Source organism: Hemitrygon akajei, chromosome 16, assembly GCF_048418815.1.
Source record: "Hemitrygon akajei chromosome 16, sHemAka1.3, whole genome shotgun sequence".
NCBI lineage: Eukaryota > Metazoa > Chordata > Chondrichthyes > Myliobatiformes > Dasyatidae > Hemitrygon > Hemitrygon akajei.
Genome location: NC_133139.1, coordinates 31,189,057 through 31,211,939, shown reverse-complemented (window position 1 = coordinate 31,211,939; position 22,883 = coordinate 31,189,057). Strand labels below are relative to the sequence as shown.

At 42.8% G+C, this 22,883-nt stretch overlaps 1 protein-coding gene and 1 long non-coding RNA gene across 2 annotated transcripts in view; both read right to left on the bottom strand.

Moving 5' to 3' along the window:
- LOC140739938 (uncharacterized) overlaps positions 1-22,883 on the bottom strand; it is a 369,849-nt gene that overhangs the window by 156,473 nt on the left and 190,493 nt on the right. The window lies entirely within an intron of this gene.
- LOC140739932 (kelch-like protein 23) lies at positions 2,221-14,624 on the bottom strand. The gene is made up of 3 exons (XM_073068618.1): positions 13,661-14,624; positions 5,982-6,393; positions 2,221-3,134 (listed from the first exon to the last, which is right to left on the bottom strand). Exons 1-3 carry the CDS (start codon positions 14,559-14,561, stop codon positions 2,816-2,818), a joined length of 1,632 nt encoding a protein of 543 aa, XP_072924719.1. The 5' UTR covers positions 14,562-14,624; the 3' UTR covers positions 2,221-2,815.

Sequence of the window (22,883 nt, the reverse complement as noted above, 5' to 3'; positions counted from 1 at the left end):
AATAGCAACCAATTTTGAGCTTGGAAAAGATTTTGTAGATCATACGCTAGAGGATGGTCTATACAGTGGACATAAGCATAATTTTTAATTTTGCATAAAAGAGAGAGTATATCTCTATTTATCATAACATCCAAAAAGATAGGCAACCCTGCAAGTGGGTCACTTTCTATGTTCTCACATCAAATATTCATCTAGGATTGTATTCCAATCTCTGGAGTGGGTTGAGAGCCAGACCAAAAAGCTGTCTCTGATATAACTTTAGTTGCAATTTCTAACAGGCTCATCGATATGTTGAAAGAGGGTGTGTGTGGATCCTCAAACTAAAGGTACAGCATGAATTCAGTTGTTACAGGGTCCTTAGCATGAATACCAGCAACCACTGGGTTATTTGATTATACCTTTTTGAGCTGTACTGAGCCCTGTGACTATGATGTTCTCTATACCGGGGTAATCTATTAGCATGGAGTTAGATTACTGAAATATTCACTAACTCAGGATAAACAATATTTCAACTAAAATAAACTTTGTACAGCACGGTCTTTTAGTTTTTAATACCTACCATCTGGGAATAATAGGTGATTTGAGACATTTGGATGTGTGTGTATAAAAACTGATGTAATGGAATAAGTGTTTTATTGAACTCTTTCATACCATCACTCCAGAATTATTTTCGATGAGGTTGGTTGTTTAGGTATATGTAATCTTAACAGTCAGTACACTCAAAGTAGTTATTTAAATGGACCTACTTTAATAGCCCACTCTCCCCTCTCATTGCAACCATCCCATTCCCAAATCTGCATCAATACCATAGTATCAGCTAAAGCCTCCTGTCAATATTCTTGTTTATTTTCATGCTGCCTGCACAAAATTACCTTTTAAATAATTTGTGTATATTGATGTGATCAAGTTTTGGAACGATTTTTTGTCACATTTCACCAGTTTAAAATCACCTAATAATAATGGGCACCTTCATTCTGTTTCAAATTTGTTTTTTTTAAATACAGCATTTTTATTTTAATGCTGGTACTTAGTTTTTCCTCAAACTGTATCTTCTCCAGTGTTAGGTTGTAAGTTTTGTTATTGATGGTGTAGATGGAAGGATATATCTGTGCAAACAGCATAAAGCTCTTCAGTGACCAAGATTCAACTACATTCACTTACACCCAAGCCACTAGCAAGAACACCAACAATGAAGAACTATTGCTCTAAGGTCAATAAAGGTCATTATCCACTGCCAGTGGTGAGTAAACTGGAATTGCATACTATATAGTGAATTAAAACTTTTTTTCCCCCTCGGACAATCTGCCATTGAGATCTATTGGGTTATTATATACATGGGACATAGCAGCAGAATTAAGCCATTTGGCCCATCGAGTCTGCTCTGCCATTTCATCATGGCTGATCCATTTTTTCCTCTCAGTCCCAGTCTCCTGCCTTCTCCCCATATCTCTTCATGCCCTGACCAATCAAAACTCTATTAACCTCTGTGTTAAACATACTCAATGACTTGGCCTTCGCAGTTGCCTGCGGCAATGAATTCCACAGATTCACCACTCTGGCTAAAGAAATTCCTCAACACCATTTTAAAAGGACATCCCTCTATTCTGAGGTTGTATCCTCTGGTCATAGACTCTCCTACCATAGGAAAAATCCTCTCCACATCCACTCTACCAAGGACTTTCACCTTTTGATAGGTTTCAATTAGGTCACCCCTCATTCTTCTGAATTCCAGTGAATACAGGCTCAGAGATATCACTCTTCGTATGACAAGCCGTTTAAACCTGGAATCATTTTCATGAACCTCCTTTGTAACCTCTCCAGTTTCAACAGATAAGGGGCCCAAAACTGCTCACAATACTCCAAGTGAAGCCTCACCAGTGCTTTATAAAATCTCAACTTTACATCCTTGCATTTACATCCAGCTGCATACACTTACTAACTGGCGTTTTGTAAAGAAAGAGCATATCTAAACAGATTTATTTAAAGATAGAGTTTGCAACCTTGCAAAATTAACAGCCAGTTCCCAATTACTCTGGGGCATGAGGTGGCCAGTTATCAATCTAAGATAGTAAGGAGAGGCAACGGGCAACAAACATTGAGGTTTGGATGCTTTGTAATTTATGAAGGCCATTTGATCAAATCTACTTTTTAATAAGGATCTTAAAGTTTAAATTTTAGAGCACATGGGCTAATAGGTAAAGTTACAAGTGCTAACAGTAGTGAAAGGCTAGTATTGAATAGGAAGAAGCACAAAAGAGAGTGAAGGTCAGAGGGTTTGGGGGATGGCTTAAGGGGTTGGAAACTATCACAATGCTAGGGAGGACAGCACTGACTTAACCCTGAGTCAGTTACCAGCCCAGGGCAGCAAGGAGATGCAATGGACAACAAGTAGAGATTTAGATGCACTGGAATTTATGAAATGTGCCAAATGCCAGGCTGGGTAGGGGAAAATTGTAATTCAGGAGGATACTGAGAAAGACAATATTGAGGGAAATATGGAAAGCAGGTAGACAATATTGAGGGAAATATGGAAAGCAGGTAGCTTACTCAAAGAGCCGGTATGGATCCTTGTAGGGTACAGCCTGCAAGAGTTTCCAGTTAATGATTTCTATCTGGATTATTCAGCCAGCTTCCTATGCCTTTTGATAGAAAGGTGAAGGATTGCTAGTCAGAATCCTGGATTCAGTTGCATGGCGCTGTCCATAGTAATACGAGTTGCAAGGCAATGCTGGTGCTGCGATTCCCCAGTCATGACCCCACTGACAGGGTTGTTGGTGATCTAAGACCTGTAATGTAAACTATGCCTCCACCTCCTTCAGACTCCAGACGTTGTGCTGAATTTTCCGATGGACATGCAGCCTCGTACAGGGAGCGGGCAGGGCACAGCTTTGTCGACCACCTGACAGGTGTCTGTATAAGGATCGAAAAGAATCATATTTGGGATTGATGTGTTCCCTCTCCTCTCCCCAAGAAGATATGTCTTCCCATTAACAGTAGTGCAACCACTGAAGAACTTCTGGTTCAAGCTTTCCTCATCCACAGGAGTCCACTCGTCCGTGTCTATGTCTAGACGAAATGTTTGACCTCCCACTACATATATTGCACCATTCAGGAAAGTGGCACATAGATCATACCTTAAATGGGTAAAGGAAATGCCAGTGTTAGTGGTGATGTTATTACTTATAAGACTCTGCTATCCTACTGTCAGTTATAACATTGTGGGTAAGGCTAACTTTAAACAGAGTCCTCTGGATAGAACTACGCTTAATCGTAAACAGAAAATACCGTGAACACTTGGAGATCTGAAAGCTGTGAGGACAGAGTTGACATTTGAAAGATATGACCTTCAGGAGAACTGGTAAATGTTACAGGTGAAGCAGATCAGTAAGCAGATATACACAGACAGGAGGGGTGAGGTCAACAGCAACAAATTTCATGATAGGGCGAAAGACAACAGTGATGAACAGAACTAAGCAAAAGGACATAATAATCAGACATGCAGAGAAACAAAAAGGGACGGGGCTATAGATGCAGAATTATTGCTTGTTGTATCCCAAAAACAATTGGAAGAGAGCAAGATGAAGAGCAATTAACCAGTGAAATTATGGTGAACATACATTGACAACTTTTCACCCAGAAGAAGGGTAGAGCCAGAGAAGAACCATATGAAGGTGAGAGAAACACAAATCTAAGCAGGAAAATCAACATTTAGTCAGAGTTACGTAACACTACAATGTTTCACTGCTAATGTTTGGGTTATGACTAGAGATAACAGGGCTTTGGAATGTATGTTATCCAATGGGAAAAATGTTGTTCTTTCTTGTGAGTCTGTTAGAGAGTTTTTCGCGGTCTTTGTCGGCGAGAGAAGAAAAAAGACGTGTGTGGAGACAGCTGGTAGACTACCGGGTGAAGTAGACTGGGAGTGAGGCTCTGAAGTTTGGCAATGCTTGGAGGAGATCGATGGTTGATGCATAGCTGTAGCAGTGAGCTCCAACGTGCACTTCTAACTTTTTCCATAAAATGCGCCCTTTTCCTTTTTATTTTCTTTACTAACCCGATATCCAGATTAAGATTTATAAAGTTTAATCATTTAATTGCATATGGCGTACTGTTGTATATTTTGTGGTGTGGATTTGTAATCGGACAACACATCCAGACGAGCCCCAATTGTAACCCTCAGGCTCGGCCAGCATGTGTTTGTCTAGGGGAAAACAACTTCTGGCCCCGCCAAACAAAGAAATCTTGTTTGTGTGGATGCTGCATGATCTGTTGCCTGGTTACAAGTCCACACCGCAAAATATCTGACAGTACACCATATGCAATTAAATGACTGAACTTTATAAATCTTAATCTGGATATAGGGTTAGTAAAGAAAATAAGAAGTAAAAGAGCCTATTTTATGGAAAAAGTCAGAAGTGCACATTGGAGCTCACTGCTACAGCTATACATCAACTATTGGCCTCCTCCAAGCGTCGCCGAACTTCGGACTCGCACTCCCAGTCCACTCCGTCCAGTGGTCTACCAGCTCTCTCCATACGCGTCTTCCTCCTTCTTCTCTCGCCGCCAAAAGAACGTGAAAATCTCTCTTCCAAACTCACAAGAAAGAACAACATTTTTCCCATTGGATGACATACATTCCAAAGCCCTGTTATCTCTAGTCATAACCCAAACATTAGCAGTGAAACATTGCAGTGCGTTACACTTTCAATTATGAATGTATTTATAAAATGACGGAAGACACAGGATAATGACTAGTTTAAAGATGTTTCACGATAAGGCAACCAAGGCCAGAACTTACAGTGATCTGGAATACTTCTCATTCGGAGTGAGAAAGAAGAATCAAACCAGTCGCTGTTCAATATAAAAAGGGAGTAAGTGTGGGGAACGGAGATATTGAGGTGCCATGTTACAACAGAAGTTCCCAATGAAAAGATCTGGTGGAGGAGGGGTGGTAAGAGGCTAGAAGGATTCTGGAGATAGGATTTATTGTGTCAGGAGAAGGAGCTAGTGCAGAGGTAGAAGTGAAGGAAGAAGATGTCAGCACTCAGCAGAACTATAATTAATTGAAATAGGGGTGTAAATGGATAAAACAAAGGTAAGGCCTTTTTTCAGCATTAGAGAAGACAGGAAAATCATGCACAGGTTCAATGGAGGCATTAGGAAAAGAGGGGTTGGAGAACCATGAGTGGAAAAGCATTTGTAGCATTATTGGGTCTAAGGATTGTTGAGCGTGTGATTGTTGTAATATGAAAGAATAAATGTTTAGTTAAAGTGCTAACTGAGGCAGTGGCTAAAGATGGAATGAATGGAAGTGCCGACCAGGGTAAGCAAGCGAAGAAGCAAAAGCTGAAGACAGTGTATATGGCTCAGCATACATTTCAGGAAGGGTTGTTTGCAGTATCTTGATTCACAATGAAAAACTTGGGTTTGATCACCCCGATCCAAAATGAAATGAATGAATCCGAGACTGAGAGGGTTGCAGAAATAGTAATGTGTCTGAAAGTGAATGTTAGTAGATCTCTGGGTGCCATGACTGGTCAGATAACCTCCTCCTATGCTGCAAGTTTCCATGAAACTCAAGAGAAACAGGAAGCCATGAAAGTAAATAAGATAAAAAGCTAACCCCATTGGCAAAATGATTGGTGAATGCTGGAAGCAACAGGGCGGTGAATTAAACACAAAGAACATTCAAAATCTTTTTTTAAAAAACCAGGCTAAGTAGCCACATTGGAAACAAAGTTAACATATTAAGTTCATACCTTTTGTTATAATTGGAATATGTTACAAATATAACAAGTGTTAAGACAGGTGTAATGAAAGTACAGGGTGAGAGTTCGAGACTAGATGGGTGATAAGAGGAGGAAAGAATAGGTGTGAAGTTCTTTGGCAGTCTGGAGAGTAAGAATGATTAAAAGGACAAAGGGTAGTGGTTCAAGCTAAAATGTGGTGGTAATGAGATGTAAATAAAGAAAAGAACGCACCGGGGAAGGGGAGAGAAACAGATGACATCCCAAACATCTGTGTCCACAACCAACCGCTGAACTCCGCTGTAGACATCACCATTTTCATCCAGTCCACACAAGACATAAATGCTGGTGCCATCACTGACTGCTGCTGCTCTCTCGACTGGCTGCACCATACGATGCATGCTCTCCCACTGTGTGTCCATCACTAGCAGCCGCTCAACATCAGCAATCACCGCCTCATCAGTGCTTCCTCCCAACACGTATAGGTACTCCCCAGCACCGACTGCACAGTGCCAGTTGCGAGACTGCTTCAGGGAAGGCCCTTCCATCCAGTTGTTTTCCCAGTGGTTATAAATTAGCACCCAGTCTACGCAGTACCACACTATCTCATCTCGGAAGTATCCGCCCGTGACAAAGATGTAATTACCTGTTAAAGAGACAGACATGGAACAACATAATCACAGATTGGAGAAACTATGGAGAGTCTATACAATTAAGGCGGTTAATCTCCTAGAATTACTTCCGGAAATAGAAAATGGCAGTATCTGTTTTTATTGATATTGTTTTATTATTGTCACAGGTACCATACAGTGAAAAGTTTATACAGATCAAATCATTAAACAGTGTAGAAAGAAGTGTAAAGTTAGCGAAAAAAGTGCTGTACAGGTAACAATAAAGTGCAAGATCATAACAAGGTAGATTTTGAGGCCAAGAGTCCATCTTAACATACAAAAGGTCAGTTCAAGAGTCTGATACAATGGAATAGAAGCTAGCTTGATGAGAAAGACAAAGCAAGGAATATCCAAGGCATTGAGGTCATGGTTTATGATGAAATATAATTCTGGCGTTGATAGGCCATAATTTTTCATAGATGCCCTGTTTTAGGCCACCAGATAGATTCTGACATCCCATTTAGCGCTATGGTAATGCAGTACAGCACCATGGATTACACCCCCAATGTAAATGGAGTTTTGTCTCTACTAGGGGTGCAGACCAAGTCATATAGTTCTATCCCTCCTGTTAGTTCAGTCTCCAGCTGTTACAGAATCAATCTGGCAGATATAAACTTTTGTATTTCACATGTCTAGTTATTATTGGTGCTACACTGAAGTCTCCCACTCAGAATGCATTCATTGCCATTGATATTCTTAGTGCTTTATCAAGTGTTGTTGAACACAGGACAACAACCTGAGGTAGAATGATAAGTGATGATCTGTAGCAGGTTTCTTTACATCTCTTTAACTTGGTGCCATGATTTATTTTTGGTTTGGAATCACCATTGTAGACATTGCAGATCCTCCACTACCATGCAATGACAAGATTATCAGTTTTAAAAAATTGCAACCGCATCTAATCTAGACTACAACTTGGATAATATTTCAAAGTTTCTAGCCAGAGATTTCAATCAACTAAAGTTTCGCGAATGCAGCACCACTGAACTCTTAGGCAAAATTACTTTTAATCTGTTGGCAGCAGAGTTAATAGCAATGCTCAATGGACTAGGGATTCTATGGACGCCAGGCCAGCTGACAGCAACCTGGGCTAGGTGGCTTAGCTGAAGGAGTGGCAGAAGGTCTCTGCAGAGAGTTAACTCATGTAAGGCTGCCAGACCAGAGTACTTGGGGAGCATGAAGACCAGCTCACTGATGTCTTTAAGGACATCTTCAATACTTCACTCATCCAGACTGCTGACCCCACATGCTTCAAATCAGCCACCATCATCCCTGTACCAAAGAAACTCTACACTTTCAGAACTACATACATGATTACCACCTGGTAGCACTGATGCCAACCATCATGAAGTGCTTTGAATGGCTGGTAATGGCACATATCAAAAACTCTATTCCTGCCACACTGGACAGTCACCAAATGCTACAACATCTGTCATGCAGCTGGCCCTGACACACCTAGAAAACAAGGACACTTGTTTCAGAATGCTGTTCTGGAATTTCAGGTCAGCATTCAACACTATTGTCCTGTAGTCTCTGGTGAACAAACTCCTACTGCTTGGTCTAAATACACCACTGTGCAATGGATGTTGGACTTCCTAACGAGCAGACCTCCGATAGTCAGGACGCACAACCACTTTTCCTCCCCCATCATCATCACCCACTGTTGTACACTCTGCTCACACGGGCCTGCAATGACAAACACCCTGCTTATCGACTGTTAGTCCCACTCCCATCAGTCAATGGGGCGTGGTGGGTTAGTGGATGGAGGTGTTGATCAGCTTTACTGCTTTGAATCTGGTGGACCTAGCGTGGATGCTACGTAGCCTCCTCCCAGATGACAGTCCCACTCTTTGTCCCAGTGATGCTTGACGGACTAGGGACTCTATGGAACGCAGGCCTGGCAACAACAACCTGGCCAGCAACTTAGCACACATCCTGTCAAGTAGAGTATTCCAGCATGCTCCCAACATGCCTTGTAGATAGTTACTTATCACATTATATAGCCTCTGATTTGGCCTTGTAGCCATGCTGTTATGTAGCTAGTCTATTTGAGTTTCCAGTCAGTAGTGACCTCCAGGATTTTGTTGGCAGGGAGTTGTCAATATTAAATGTAGCTGGTTAGATCTCTCTAGTTTGGAGTTGATCATTGCCTTGCAATTTTTTGTAATGCAAATATTATTTGCCAGGATCTTGTGGTATGTAGGCAAGGTCTGTGTCATTTTCTATGGAGTTTTGAATGGAGCTGAACATAGTAAATATTACTTTAGATTGTATAATGTGGGAATAATGCAGCTGTTGAAGCCACTTGTGCATAAGACACACTCCTGAGCAACTCCTGCAATGATGTTCTGTGGCCTCAGTATTTGACCTTTAATAACACACATTCAACAGGCTGATTTCCCAGCCTGAGAAGCTAGAAGCCTATGAAAGATTACAGGGCCCAGGTAGGCTATGTGTAGCCAAGGGTCATCTAAAGCTGAAAAAGCAGGGTGTAAAATGCCACAGTTAGCCTTGTGGTCTGGCTTGTCTTAGAAGGGATTGAGAGTACCCTCTTCATAAAATTTTCAATTTAATTCAGTTAATGTGATATCAATAAACAATTGGAAGGAAAGATTATGGGTCTGTCAACATCCTAGTTTTGTCCCAAAGGTACTTTCTGCTTAGTGAGCATCCTCTGTCCAAGCTGCTCTGCTGCAATTATGATTTATCCAACAAAGTGGAAAATAAACAATAAAATGAAGCTGACTCCAGTTCTGCTAACTGAATCACCCACCCTAATAAGACCATAGATATAGGAACAGAATTAGGCCATTCCAGTCCATGAAGTTTGCTTTGCCATCCCATCATGGCTGATTTATTATCCCTCTCAACCCCATTCATCTGCCTTCTCCCCATAACCTTTGACACCCTGACTAATCAAGAATCTATTAACCTCTGCTTGAAATACACTCAATGACTTGCCATCTATGGCAATGAATATCACAGATTCAGTACCCTCTGGCTAAAGAAATTCCTCCTCATATCTGTTCTAAATGGACATTGCTCTATTCTGAGGCTGTGTCCTCTAGTTCTGGGCTCACACACTATAGGAAACATCCACCCACATCCACTCAGAATCAGAATCAGACTTTAATCGCCAAGTACCTATGCACATACAAGGAATTTACTTCCGGCAGATGTTGTCTCTCTGCTCATAACAATCCAGACCTTTCAATATTCAATATGTTTCAATGAGATTCCCCCATCATTCTTCTAAATTCCAGCAACTGCAGGCCCAGAGCCGTCAAACACTCCTCAAACATTAACACTTTCATCTACTCTGGACCCTCCCCAATGCCAACACATCTTTTCTCAGATATGGAGCCCAAAACTGTTCACAATACTCCAAATGTGGTCTGACCAGTGCCTTATAAAGCCTCAGTTTCACATCCTTACTCCTATATTCTAGTCTTCTTGAAATGAATGTTAACATTGCATCTGCATTTCTTACCACTGACTCAACCTGCAAGCTAACCTTTAGAGAATCCCACACAGACTCCCAAGTCTCTTTGCACCTCAGATTTTTAATTTTTCTCCGTTTAGAAAATAGTCTATGCCTTTATTCCTTTGACCAAAGTGTACAACCATACACTTCCCTACACTACACTTCATCTGACACTTCTTTGTCCATTCTCCCAATCTGTCTAAGACCTTCTGCAGACTCACTGCTTCCTCAACACTACTTGCCCCCACCCGTCCATCTTTGTATCGTCCACAAACTTGGCTGCAAAGCCACTAATTCGATAAGACCATAAGATATAGGAGCAGAATTAGGTTATTTGGCCCATCAAGCCTGCTCCGCCATTTTGACGTGGCTGACCCAATTTTCCTCTCAGCCCCAATCACCCAACTTCTTCCCGTGTTCCTTCATGCCCTGACCAATCAAGGATCTATCAACCTGTCTTAAATATACATAAAGACTTGGCCTCCACAGCTACCTGTAGCAAAGAATTTCACAGATTCACTTCTCTCTGGCTAAAGAAATCCTCCTCATCCCCATTCTAAAAGGATACCCCTCTATTCTGAGGCTGAGTCCTCTGGTCTTAGATTCTCCCACCATAGAAAACATACTCTCCATGTCCTCTCTATCAAGGCCTTTCACTATTCGATAGGTTTCAATGAGGTCACCCTACATTCTTCTGAATTCTAGCGAATACAGGCCCAAAGCCATCAAACTCTCTTCATTTGACAAGCCATTCAATCCTGGAATCATTTTTCTGACCCTCCTTTGAACCCTCTCCAATTTCAGCACATCCTTTCTAAGGTAAGGGGCCCAAAACTGCTCACAGTACTCCAAGTGAGGCTTCACCAGTGTTTTATAAAGTCTCAACATTACATCCTTGCTTCTATATTCTATTCCTCTTGAAATGAATACTAACATTGCATTTGACTTCCTCACCAGATTCAACCAGTAAATTAACCTTTAGGGAATTCTACACTAGGACTCCCAGGTCGCTTTGTGCCTCAGTCTTTTGTCTTTTCTCTCAATTTAGAAAATAGTCAGCCCTTTTATTTCTTCTACCAAGTGCATGACACTGTATTCCATCAAAAACAAGAGAAAATTTGCAGGTGCTGGAAATCCGAGCAACACACACAAAATGCTGGAGGGAACTCAGCAGGCCAGGCAGCATCTAGGAAAAGAGTAGATGCTAGATACTGCCTGGCTTGCTGAGTTCCTCCAGAATTCTGTGTGTGTTACTGAATTCTATTCACCATTTCTTTGCCCATTCTCCTAATCTGTCTTGTAGCCTCTGCTTCCTCAAAACTACCTGCCCCTCCACCTATCTTCATATCATCTGCAAACTTTGCAAAAAAGCCATCAATTTCATCATCCTATAATGTGAAAAGAAGCAGTCCCAATGTTGACCCTTGTGGAACACCACTCATCACTGGCAGCCAACCAGAAAAGGCCATTCTTTGCCTCCTGCCAATCATCTGCACTCAATCATTAGTAAAGTGATAGAAGCACCTACAAAGCCCTAACAAGCAGCAATAGCAAACTCACTGATGGGTAGTTTTGGTAGCTTAGGACCATTCCGTTCTAGCTTTAATACTTCAGAGGGGAGCAGTAATAGTCACAGAAATCAATTCAAATCCCACCTTGGAGATTTGAATTTATTTTCTGAACTTAAGTGGCATCCTAGTCTTAGCAATGAGGGGACAAAAGAAATGATCATTCTAACCTTCCCTCTAACATCTGGTTTATTAACGTCCTCAGGAAAGAAATCTGTCACCCGTTCTTGGTGTGAGTCATTTGTGACATCAGAATTACTGTAACCTAGATGACATTTCACAGTAACCTTCTGAAATGTTTTGGCAAAACATTCAGTTGTATCAGAAACTACCGCAGTACAGTGACTCTGCAAAGTTGCTTCCTGTCCAACTGACCTTGCAAAGTTTACTTTATGGACAGTTGGGAGCTGTTTGGGAGAGTTGTCCCACAGATCAGTTAATTTAATGCAGTAACTTGCTGCATAGGCATATCTTGTTCCAGATGCTGAGGGTATCTCCTACAAATGCTGTGAAAAGGCTTCTATTTGTATTTTTCTTCATCATCAAATCTTGAATCATATTTCCCTTCGTAGTTAAAAGCTATCAAATTCATAATCAGTTTTGTCCTTAACCTCCAAGGCTAAAACAGTTGTGGCAGCCTTAGCCATGACAATTCATGAGGAATTATCATCTAAGAATGGATTTAGGATACTGCAAATAGAGTCTGGATTTAATCAGTTATTTTGTTGTAAAAAGGTATTTTTAATAGAAAATGCTGGAGGAACTCAGCAGGCTAGGCAGCATCTATGGAAAAACATCTTTCCCTCCCCCACCACTTACTGCTTTCTGCAGGGTTCGCTCCCTATGCGACTCCCTTGTCCATTCATTCCCCCCCCCCCCCCCCACTGATCTCTCTCCTGGCACGTACCCTTGTACCCTTGCAAGCAGAACAAGTGCTACATCTATCCTTACACCTTCTCCCTCACTACCACCCAGGGCCCTAAACAGTCCTTCCAGGTGAGGCGACACTTCACCTGAGTTTGTTGGGGTCATTTACTGTGTTCAGTGCTCCCAGTGTGGCCTCCTGTACATCGGTGAGACCTGACATAAACTGAAAGACTGCTTCACCAAGCATCCCCCAGAACAAGTGGGATCTCCCAGTGGCCACCCATTTTAATTCCACTTCCCTTTCCAATATGCCCATCCATGACATCCTCCACTGTTGTGATGAGGCCACACTTAGGTTGGAGGAACAACACCTTATATTCCGTTTGGGTAACCTCCAACCTGCTGGCATGAACATTGATTTCTCAAACTTCCAGTAATGCCCCCCCCCCCCATTTCGAATCCCCTTTTCCCCCTCTCACCTCATCACCTCCCTCTGGTGCTCTTTCCCCCTTTTACTTTCTTCCATGGCCTCCTGTCTCTTTCACCAACCAACTTCCCAGCTCTTTATTTCATCCCTCCCCCTTCAGGTTTCATCTAACACATGGTGGTTCTCTCACCCCTTCCCCCTCCTCTAAAATCTAGTCCTCAGCTTGTTTTCTCTAATCCTGCAGAAGGGTTTTGGCCTGAAACATCAACTATAATTTTGTCCCTAGATGCTGCCTGGCCTGTTGAGTTCCTCCAGTATTTTGTGTGTGTTGCTCGAATTTCCAGCATCTGCAGATTCTCTCTTGTTTCTGATTTAATAGGAAGTAAATATTTTAAAACAGTAGGAGCACGCTGTTCAGGTGCAAGCTTAGCTTTTACAGCAGTCAAAACACACGAGTGAATCTGCAGATGCTGGAAATAAATAAAAACACAAAATGCTGGCAGAACTCAGCAGGCCAGACAGCATCTATGGAAAGAGGTAGTGACGACGTTTCCTGCCGAAACCCTTCATCAGGAATGGCTAAACTCAAAACACTTTCCTTAACTACAACATATCCAAATCAGTGATGCTTCTGGTCCAGAAGTGGGTTGGAATGACTGAACGGAATGTTACAATTAACCCAAGATAAAACGCTCTCTATGAGGGTGTGCGAAACAAGCAGTTCACAGCCAACGCAGACAAGCATGGAGGTGACGGGAAATAAAAGTGTCAAGCAAACCGACAAACAAAATTCTATTGCATTTAAGAGAATGGGTGATTATTGATTACCGCAAAGCGTATTAAGGGCGTGAGATGAATTATGCGTGGTGTCTGATATACAATTTAGGCTGAGTTACCTACTGCTGCTACGGCGTATTGAGTGAGGTTTCTGCGGCGGAGAGGAGAGCAGGCCTGCCATGTGTTACTTTTAGGATAGAACTGGAAGAGTTCTTGCTGTTCGCGCTCATGTCTTCCCCCGAGGACATACATGGTCTCGTAGCGCCTGCTCTTCTGGGCCGCCGACCAGGTGCGGGGAGGGTTGCGGTTCAACATCTTCAGGACTCCGGCGCAAGTGTCGTCCTCGCTGCCGCGCTTGGACCGTTTGATCAGCAAGTCCAGGAACGTGAGGCTCATGAAGGGGGCTCGCACCAAGCCCAAGAGCGGCAGCAAGGCCGCCTCCCTGCAGCGCCGGTGGCTCGCCCATTTCACCGCGGCCTCGAACACCTCGTCCTCCTTGCGCACGTAGAGGTCGTCGCTGGCCAGCAGCTCGACCAGCGCCTCCTCGGAGAGCTGCACGAACTCCTCCTGGTGGGTGACCATGGCTTCCAGGTGTGTGAGGGCGACGCGGCGGGCGGCGGCCGTTAGGCCCGGGCACGCGAGGCGTCGCGAGTAGGCCCAGAAGCCCAGGCAGTTGGACACGTGCAGCTCCCGTTGCAGGAAGGCGCTGCACAGCAGCTTCAGCCGGTCGAAGAGCAGGAAATCGGCCGCCTCCAGCAGGGCCGTCACGTTGTCCCGCTCGATCTCAACCCGGCCGTCGACTGCGAAGGCCAACAGCAGCTTAAAGACTTCGGGGTCCACGCCTCGCAGCACAACGTGGCGCTCAGACCCTTCCCTGGAGCCTCCGAAGAACATGGCCCGAAAGTACTCGCTGGCCCGCGACAGCACGCCCCTGTTGACACGGAACAGCCGCTGGCCGACTTCCAGGACGGTGTCGGCGGCCGGCTCCCTGTCACCATGGCCCGTTGGCTCGCAAGCCATTTTGCCCTGGCCTCCTGCTCTATATTTAGCTTGATTCAAGGAGCCGATGTGACCGGAGCCAAGTCTGACTGGCATCCAGAGCGAAAAAAAAAGTAAGCTGCAGCTTGAACTCAGCGGGTCAGGCAAAAAGTTCCAGACCTATTTTAATAGCGTGACAAGGGTGATACTGGTCCCCCAAACCGGGATAGCTCCTTTAAATAATATTTAATGTAGCAATGAAACCTGGTTCAGTCAAACGAAGAACGTGTAAACAGCTTTGACAATACAAGGCATTATTTCCGACTAAATGGGGTTAATATGGAAAAAAACTGAAAAAGTAAATCTTGAAATTTACAAGTTCTGTATCATTACAGATATTGGAGTTGGTTTATAATTGTTAAATAGATAGATAGAGATAGATAGATAGATAGATACTTTATTCATCCCCATGGGGAAATTCAACATTTTTTCCAATGTCCCATACACTTATTGTAGCAAAACTAATTACATACAATACTTAACAGTAAAAATATGATATGCATCTAAAATCACCCTCTCAAAAAGCATTAATAATAGCTTTTAAAAAGTTCTTAAGTAGTTTACTTAAATACATTGCGTCCTAACCCCGGCACTTTAACATATCTTACTCCTGGCGGTTGAATTGTAAAGCCGAATGGCATTGGGGAGTATTGATCTCTTCATCTTGTCTGAGGAGCATTACATCGATAGCAACCTGTCGCTGAAACTGCTTCTCTGTCTCTGGATGGTGCTATGTAGAGGATGTTCAGGGTTTTCCATGATTGACTGTAGCCTACTCAGCGCCCTTCGCTCTGCTACCGATGTTATACTCTCCAGTACTTTGCCCACGACAGAGCCCGCCTTCCTTACCAGCTTATTAAAACGTGAGGCGTCCCTCTTCTTAATGCTGCCTCCCCAACACGCCACCACAAAGAAGAGGGCGCTCTCCACAACTGACCTATAGAACATCTTCAGCATCTCACTCCAAACATTGAATGACGCCAACCTTCTAAGGAAGTACAGTCGACTCTGTGCCTTCCTGCACAAGGCATCTGTGTTGGCAGTCCAGTCTAGCTTCTCGTCTAACTGTACTCCCAGATACTTGTAGGTCTTAACCTGCTCCACACATTCTCCATTAATGATCACTGGCTCCATATGAGGCCTAGATCTCCTAAAGTCCACCACCATCTCCTTGGTCTTGGTGATATTGAGACGCAGGTAGTTTGAGTTGCACCATATCACAAAGTCCTGTATCAGTTTCCTATACTCTTCCTCCTGTCTATTCCTGACACACCCCACTATGGCCGTGTCATCAGCGAACTTCTGCACATGGCAGGACTCCGAGTTATATTGGAAGTCTGATGTGTACAGGGTGAACAGGACCGGAGAGAGCACGGTCCCCTGCGGCGCTCCTGTGCTGCTGACCACCGTGTCAGACCTACAGTCTCCCAACCGCACATACTGAGGTCTATCTGTCAAGTAGTCCACTATCCAATCCACCATGTGAGAGTCTACTCCCATCCCCGTTAGTTTGTGCCTTAAGATCTTGGGCTGGATGGTGTTAAAGGCACTAGAGAAGTCCAGGAATGTAATCCTCACAGCACCACTGACCCCATCCAGGTGAGAGAGGGATTTGTGCAGCAAATACGTGATAGCATCCTCCACTCCCACCTTCTCCTTGTACGCAAACTGAAGAGTTTACCAGGATATACCAGATATACCAGGATACAGTGAAAAGCTTGTCTTGCATACAGTCATTACAAATCATTAAAATACACAGTGCATTGTGGTGGTACAAGGTAAAATAATAACAATGCAGAATAAAGTGCAGGAGCTACAAAAAAGCATGGTGCAGGTAGATAAGAAAACGCAAGATCAGAACAAGGTAGATTGTGAGGTCAAGAGTCCCAGCAATACAATTGCATTGCCCACTGTGTCTCTGTGGGTGGAAATTAGAAACAGGAAGGAGTCAATAACCACCCAATAGTAACAGGGACATTGAGGAGCAGATAGGAAGACAGATTCTGGAATGGTGCAATCATAACAGGGTTGTGATGGGAGATTTTAATTTCCCTATTGATTGGCATCTCCCTAGAGCAAGGGGTTTAGATGGGGTGGAGTTTGTTAGGTGAGTTCAAGAAGGTTTCCTGACACAATATGTAGATAAGCTTACAAGAGGAGAGGCTATATTCGATCTGGTATTGGGAAATGAACCTGGTCAGGTGTCAGGTCTGTCTGTGGGAGAGCATTTTGGAGATAGTGATCGCAATTCTCTCTCCTTTGCCATAGCATTTGAGAGGGATAGGAGCAGACAAGTTGGGAAAACGTTTAATTGGAGTAAGGGGAAATATGAAGCTATCAGCCAGGAACCTGGAAGTATAAATCAGGAGCAGATGTTCACAGGGAAACATATAGCAGAAATGTGGCAAATGTTCAGGGGATATTTGCGTGGCGTACTGCATAGGTACGTTCCAATGAGACAGAGAAAGGATGGTAGGTTACAGGAACCATGGTGTACAAAGGCTGTTGAAAATTTAGTCAAGAAGAAAAGAAAAGCTTAAGAAAAGTTCAAAAAACCAGGTAATGGTAGAGATCTAGAAAATTATAAGGTTAGCGGGAAGGAACTTAAAAATGAAAATAGGAGAGCCAGAAGGGGCCATGAGAAGGCCTTGATGAGCAAGATTAAGGAAAATCCCAAGGCATTCTACAAGTATGTGAAGAGCAAAAGGATAAGACATGAGAGAATAGGGCCAATCAAGTGTGACAGTGGAAAAGTGTGTATGGAACCCGAGTAGGTAGCGGAGGTACATCATGAATACTTTGCTTCAGTATTCACTATGGAAAAGGACTTTGGCGATTGTAGGGATGACTTACAGCAGACTGAAAAGCGCAGATAGACATTAAGAAAGAGGATGTGCTGGAGCTTTTGGAAAGCATCAAGTTAGATAAGTCACCGGGACGAGATTATAGCCCAGGCTACTGTGGGAAGCAAGGGAGGAGATTGCTGGGTCCCTGACAATGATCTTTGCATCATCAATGGGGACAGGAGAGGTTCCGGAGGATTGGAAGTTTGTAGATGTTGTTACCTTGTTCAAGAAAGGGAGTAGAGATAGACCAGTGAGTCTTACTTCAGTGGTTGGTAAATTGATGGAAAAGATCTTGAGATGCAGGATTTATGACATTTAGAGAAGCATAATATAATTACGAATAGTTAGCATAGCTTTGTCAAAGGCAGCTTGTGGCTCATGAGCCTGATTGAGTTTTTTGAGGATGTGACTAAACACATTGATGAAGGTAGAGCAGTAGATGTAGTGTATATGGATTTCAGCAAGGCACTTGATAAGGTACCCAATGCAAGGCTTATTAAAGAAACTTCAGCGTCTTAAGTTAAATTCCTTCATCTAATATTAATAAAGATTATTATATATAGGAATTTAACTTTTCATTCTCCAGAAAAGCATCTAATTGTTTCTTAAGCCAATCATTTTGGCCTTCACTGTTAAAACTGATTCATAAACTCTCATCCTTTTGTGAAAAATCAGCCAAGTTCCAAGAAGAGTATTTACATGTTTGGCACAGCTTTGTGGACTGAAGGGCCTGTATTGTGCTGTAGGTTTTTGATATTTCTAAGGAAACATGGGATCCAAGGAGACCTTGCCTTGTTGATTCAGAATTGGCTTGCCCACAAAAGGTAAAGAGTGGTTGTAGACAGGTCATATTCAACATGGAGGTTGGTGACCAGTGGTGTGCTTCAGAGATCTGTTCTGAGACCCCTTTTTGTGATTTTTATAAATAACCTGGATGAGGAAGTGGAGGGATGGGTTAGTAAATTTGCTGATGACACAAAGATTGGGTGTGTTGTGGATAGTGTGGAGGGCTGTCAGAGGTTACAGCAGGGCATTGATAGGATGCAAAACTGGGCTGACAAGTGGCAGATGGAGTTCAACCCAGATAAGTGTGATGTGGTTCATTTTGGTAGGTCAAATGCAATGGCAGAATATAGTATTAATGGTAAGAGTCAGTGCGAAGGATCAGAAGGATCTTGGGGTCCATAGGACACTCCAAGCTGCTGTGCAGGTTGACTCTGTGGTTAAGAAGGCATATGGTGTATTGGCCTTCATCAACTGTGGGATTGAGTTTAAGAGCTGAGAGGTAATGTTACGGCTATATAGGACCTTGATCAGATCCTACTTGAAGTACTGTGTTCAGTTCTGGTCACCTCACTACAGGAAGAATGTGAAAACTATAAAAAGGGTGCAGAGGGGATTTATAAGGATGTTGCCTGAATTGGAGAGCATGCCTTATGAGAATAGGTTGAGTGAACTTGGCCTTCTCTCCTTGGAGCGACGGAGGACGAGAGGTGACCTGATAGAGGTGGATAAGATGATGAGAGGAATTGATCATGTGGATAATCAGAGGCTTTTTCCCAGGGCTGAAATGGCTAACACGAGAGGGCACAGTTTTAAGGTGCTGGGGAGTAGGTACAGAGGAGATGTCGGGTAAGATTTTTATGCAGAGAGTGTTGAGTGTGTGGAATAGGCTGCCGGCAGTGGTGGTGGAGGCAAATTCAATAGGGTCTTTTAAGAGTCTCTTGGATAGGTATATGGAGCTTAGAAAAATAGAGGGCTTTGGGTAACCCTAGGTAACTTCTAAAGTAAGTACATGTTCGGCACAGCATTATGGGCTAAAGGGCCTGTATTGTGCTGCAGGTTTTCTATGTTTCTATGACAGTGATGAGTAGATCCAAGGTGGAAAAGAGGCTAGAGGGAAAGGATCAGAAAATGTCCACGGTAGTATTGGATAGAGCCTCCTGGCCATAGAAAATGGCACTGAGGCAGAGTGGCAGAAGAAGAGCACCTGTAAATATCTCATGTCAATATGCCCCATTGTGAAAGGTCAGTGATCTGAAATACCAACTCTTAATACCCATCCCATGGAGGTTACCTGACCCACTGAGTGGTCAGGTATTAACTGGAAAGGCTAGATATCTGAAATGAATTCAATGTTAAGTTCTGAGGGTGGTCATATGGCCTGACAGAAAAAGATGTTGTTCCTTGAAATAATTCATCCTAACTTTTCCCCCTCTGAACATGTAGCTTTTCACCCACTAAGACGAACTCGGTTATTAACAACAAATGTGCTGACATTATCAACACTGGTCCTGTTTTGCAGACTCACTTCTATCCCACAGAAGCTGAATACCAGTGTAAGTCTAGGGAAGACAAATGTGTGACATTTGAGGTGCAAAACCTCCATGTTCGTGTGAAAGCTGGGTGATTTGTTCCCCTGTTACAAAGCAGTACCACGAAAAAACAGACAGTACACCGTAGGCAATTAAATGGTTTAGCTTTATAATTCTTAATTTGACTAAAGGGTTAGTAAAGTAAAACAAAAAGAAAAGAGCCCATTTTAATGAAGCAGTCTAATGTGCACAAGTTGGAGCTCACAGTTTCCCTTCCACTGGTCCACCATTGATTTCGCAGGCTTCGTTGACTCCCAGCCCCACTCCAAGTCCACTCCTTTCTGGTGTCTACGACCTCTCTCTTCCGGCGTCTTCTCTCTCCATCTCACACCGAACAACAGACCCAGATCACCTTGGTCTCAAGCACACAACAAGAAAATCACTCCCTTCATTGGACGGCGCACATTCCAAAGCCGCCGTTATCTCTAGTCATAACCCAAACACTGCTGCTACAGAGAAACCATTCCATTAGCAGTGCTTCTACAGAAAGACCATTATATTCGCAGTGAAACCTTTCTCAGGGTGCTACACTAGCTTTTTGACATCTTCTCACATCTCCATTTGGATGGACCCACCCACTGAATGTAAAGCCTTTGTCCCTACATTTGGGCAAGGGACAATCTCTACACATATTCTAGCCTCATCATTCAAATTGTGAACTGTATTTTTGGCTGACAATGTAGTAGCTGTATCCTTAAAATATTAGATTTTTTCAGTCAATATGCAGCTGGGTGGTAAAACATAGATCACCTGCCGAGTCATGCTGTCAGCTGTTGCAATACAGTACATTACAACAATCAAAATAGGAACAGGAGGAGGCATTGGAGCCTCAAGTCTACTCAGCCATTGAGTAAGACTAACCTCAACTCTGCATTTCCATCTATCTGTTATAACCGTTCACACCCCTTTGCTAAATAAATATTAATACACCCTGCCTTAGAAATATTCAAAGATTCTGTTTCCACTTCCTTTGTGGAATAGTGTTCCAAATTCATGACTCCTAGAAAGAAAACTGTCGAATTTCTGTCTTAAATGCACCATACCTTTTCTTAAAAAAATAGTAATCCCCAGCTCTAGATTGCCACACAAGAGAAATAATTCTCTCTACTTTGCCAGGATCTTACATGCTGCAATTAAGTCACTTCTTAATCTCATGCAAAGACAGCCTTACACCTAACATTTCCTCATTAGACAACCCACAGATTGCATTTTAGTTTAAAAATCCTCTGAACTGCTCCCAACACATTAAAAAATTCTTACATAAAGACACTGAAATTGTACATTGTATCCTTGGTGTGGTCTTGAATCTGTTGAAATTCTTTGTGGAAATAACAGGCAGAATAGACAAAGGAGAGTTTGTTTGGTTTTTCAGAAGGCCTTTGACAAGGTGCCACACATGACGTTGCTAAACAAAATAAGAGCCCATGGCATTACAGGAAGGATACTAGCATGGACAAAGATTGGCTGACTGGCAGAAGAGTGGGAATAAATGGGGCCTTTTCTGATTGGCTGCCTTTCACTAGTGGTGTTCCAAAAGGGTTAGTGATGGGTCTACTACTATTCACGTTCTATTTTAATGATCTGGATGACAGAATCTGTGGCTTTGTGGCCAAGTTTGCGGACGATACAAAGATAGGTGGTGGGTCAGGTAATGTTGAGGAAGCAGGGAGTCTGTGGACAGATTAGGACAATGGGCAAAGAAGTGACAGATGAAATACTGTGTATGGTCACGCACTTTGGTAGAAGGAATAAATACGTAGACTATTTTCTAAATGGGGAGGAAATTAAGAAATCAAAGGTCCAAAGGGACTTGGAAGTCCAGGTGTAAGATTCCCTAAAGGTTAACTTGCAGGTTGAGTGATAGTAAGGAATTCAAATGCAATGTTAGAATTGATTTCAAGAGGAATAGAATATACTGTAAAAGCAGGTATTTCATGCTGAAGAATTATAAGGCATTGTTCAGAACACATTTGGAGTGTTGTGAACAGTTTTGGGTCTTGTATCTAAGAAAGGATGTGTTGGCAATGGAGAGGGTCCAGAGGAGGTTTATGAGAATGATCCCAGGAATCAGGAGGGTTAATGTATGAGGAGTGTTTGATTGTTCTGGGCCTGTACTCTCCGGAGAGTGTACTCTGTGGAGAGAGTACTCTCTGAAGAATGATGGGGTATCTTATTGAAACCTACTAAATACTGAAAGGCCTGGGTAAAGTGGACATGGAGAGGATGTTTCTTATGGCGGGAGAATCTAAGATCAGGGGGCAGAGTCTCAGAAGAGGAGAACATCTCTGTAGAATAGAGATGAGGGGTAATTTCTTTAGCCAGAGGGCGGCTGATTAGTAAGAGTGTCAAAGGTTATGGGGAAAAGGCAAGAGAATGGGTGTTGAGGAAAATAATTCAGCCATGATTGAATTCTGAGCAGTCTTGATGGGCCAAATGGCCTCATGCTGCTCTTGTGTCTTATGGTCTTGCAAATGCCCCGTGTGACGAAAGCACAACCTCCCAGCCTTTGTATTCAATTTCCCAGCAATACATTTAACATTTCTGTTAATTTTCCTAATTACTTGCTGTATCTACATGTTAGCCTTTTATAGATCATCCATTAGGATACTCGGGTCTCTTTGCTTCAGAGCTCTTATTCAAGTAGTAAATGTTGACCTCTGCTGTTTGTGATGAAACATATATAGCCTGAATGAAAATGTAGATGTGTGGGATAGTAAATTTGCAAATGATACAAAGATTGTTGATGTTCTGAATTGTGTAGAAGATTGTTAACAGATTCGACAGGACATAGATCTGTTACACATATAGGCAAAGAAATGGTAGATGGAGTTTAATCTGGCCAAACCTGAGGTGTTACACTTTCAGAGATCAGATGTAAAGGGACAGTACACTGTTAATGACAAGAGCTTTAATAGTGTTGATGTACAGAAGGATCATGGAGTCCAAGTCCATAGCTCCCTGAAAATGGCTGTACAGTTTGATGGGGTGATAAAGAAGGCATATAGCATGGGGTATCATTTATCAAAGATGGGAAGTTATAAAGCTCTAGTTAGGCCAAATCTGAAGCACATTCTGCTCTGGTT

What these genes read in the sequence shown, in the direction of transcription:
- LOC140739932 (XM_073068618.1), bottom strand. Translation starts at nt 14,561, where the DNA reads ATGGCTTGCGAGCCAACGGGCCATGGTGACAGGGAGCCGGCCGCCGAC. An exon ending in ATACGCCGTAGCAGCAGTAG is followed by an intron (nt 6,394 to 13,660) that starts GTAACTCAGCCT and finishes TCTCTTTAACAG; the next exon opens with GTAATTACATCTTTGTCACG. An exon ending in TGTTTCTCTCCCCTTCCCCG is followed by an intron (nt 3,135 to 5,981) that starts GTGCGTTCTTTT and finishes TACCCATTTAAG; the next exon opens with GTATGATCTATGTGCCACTT.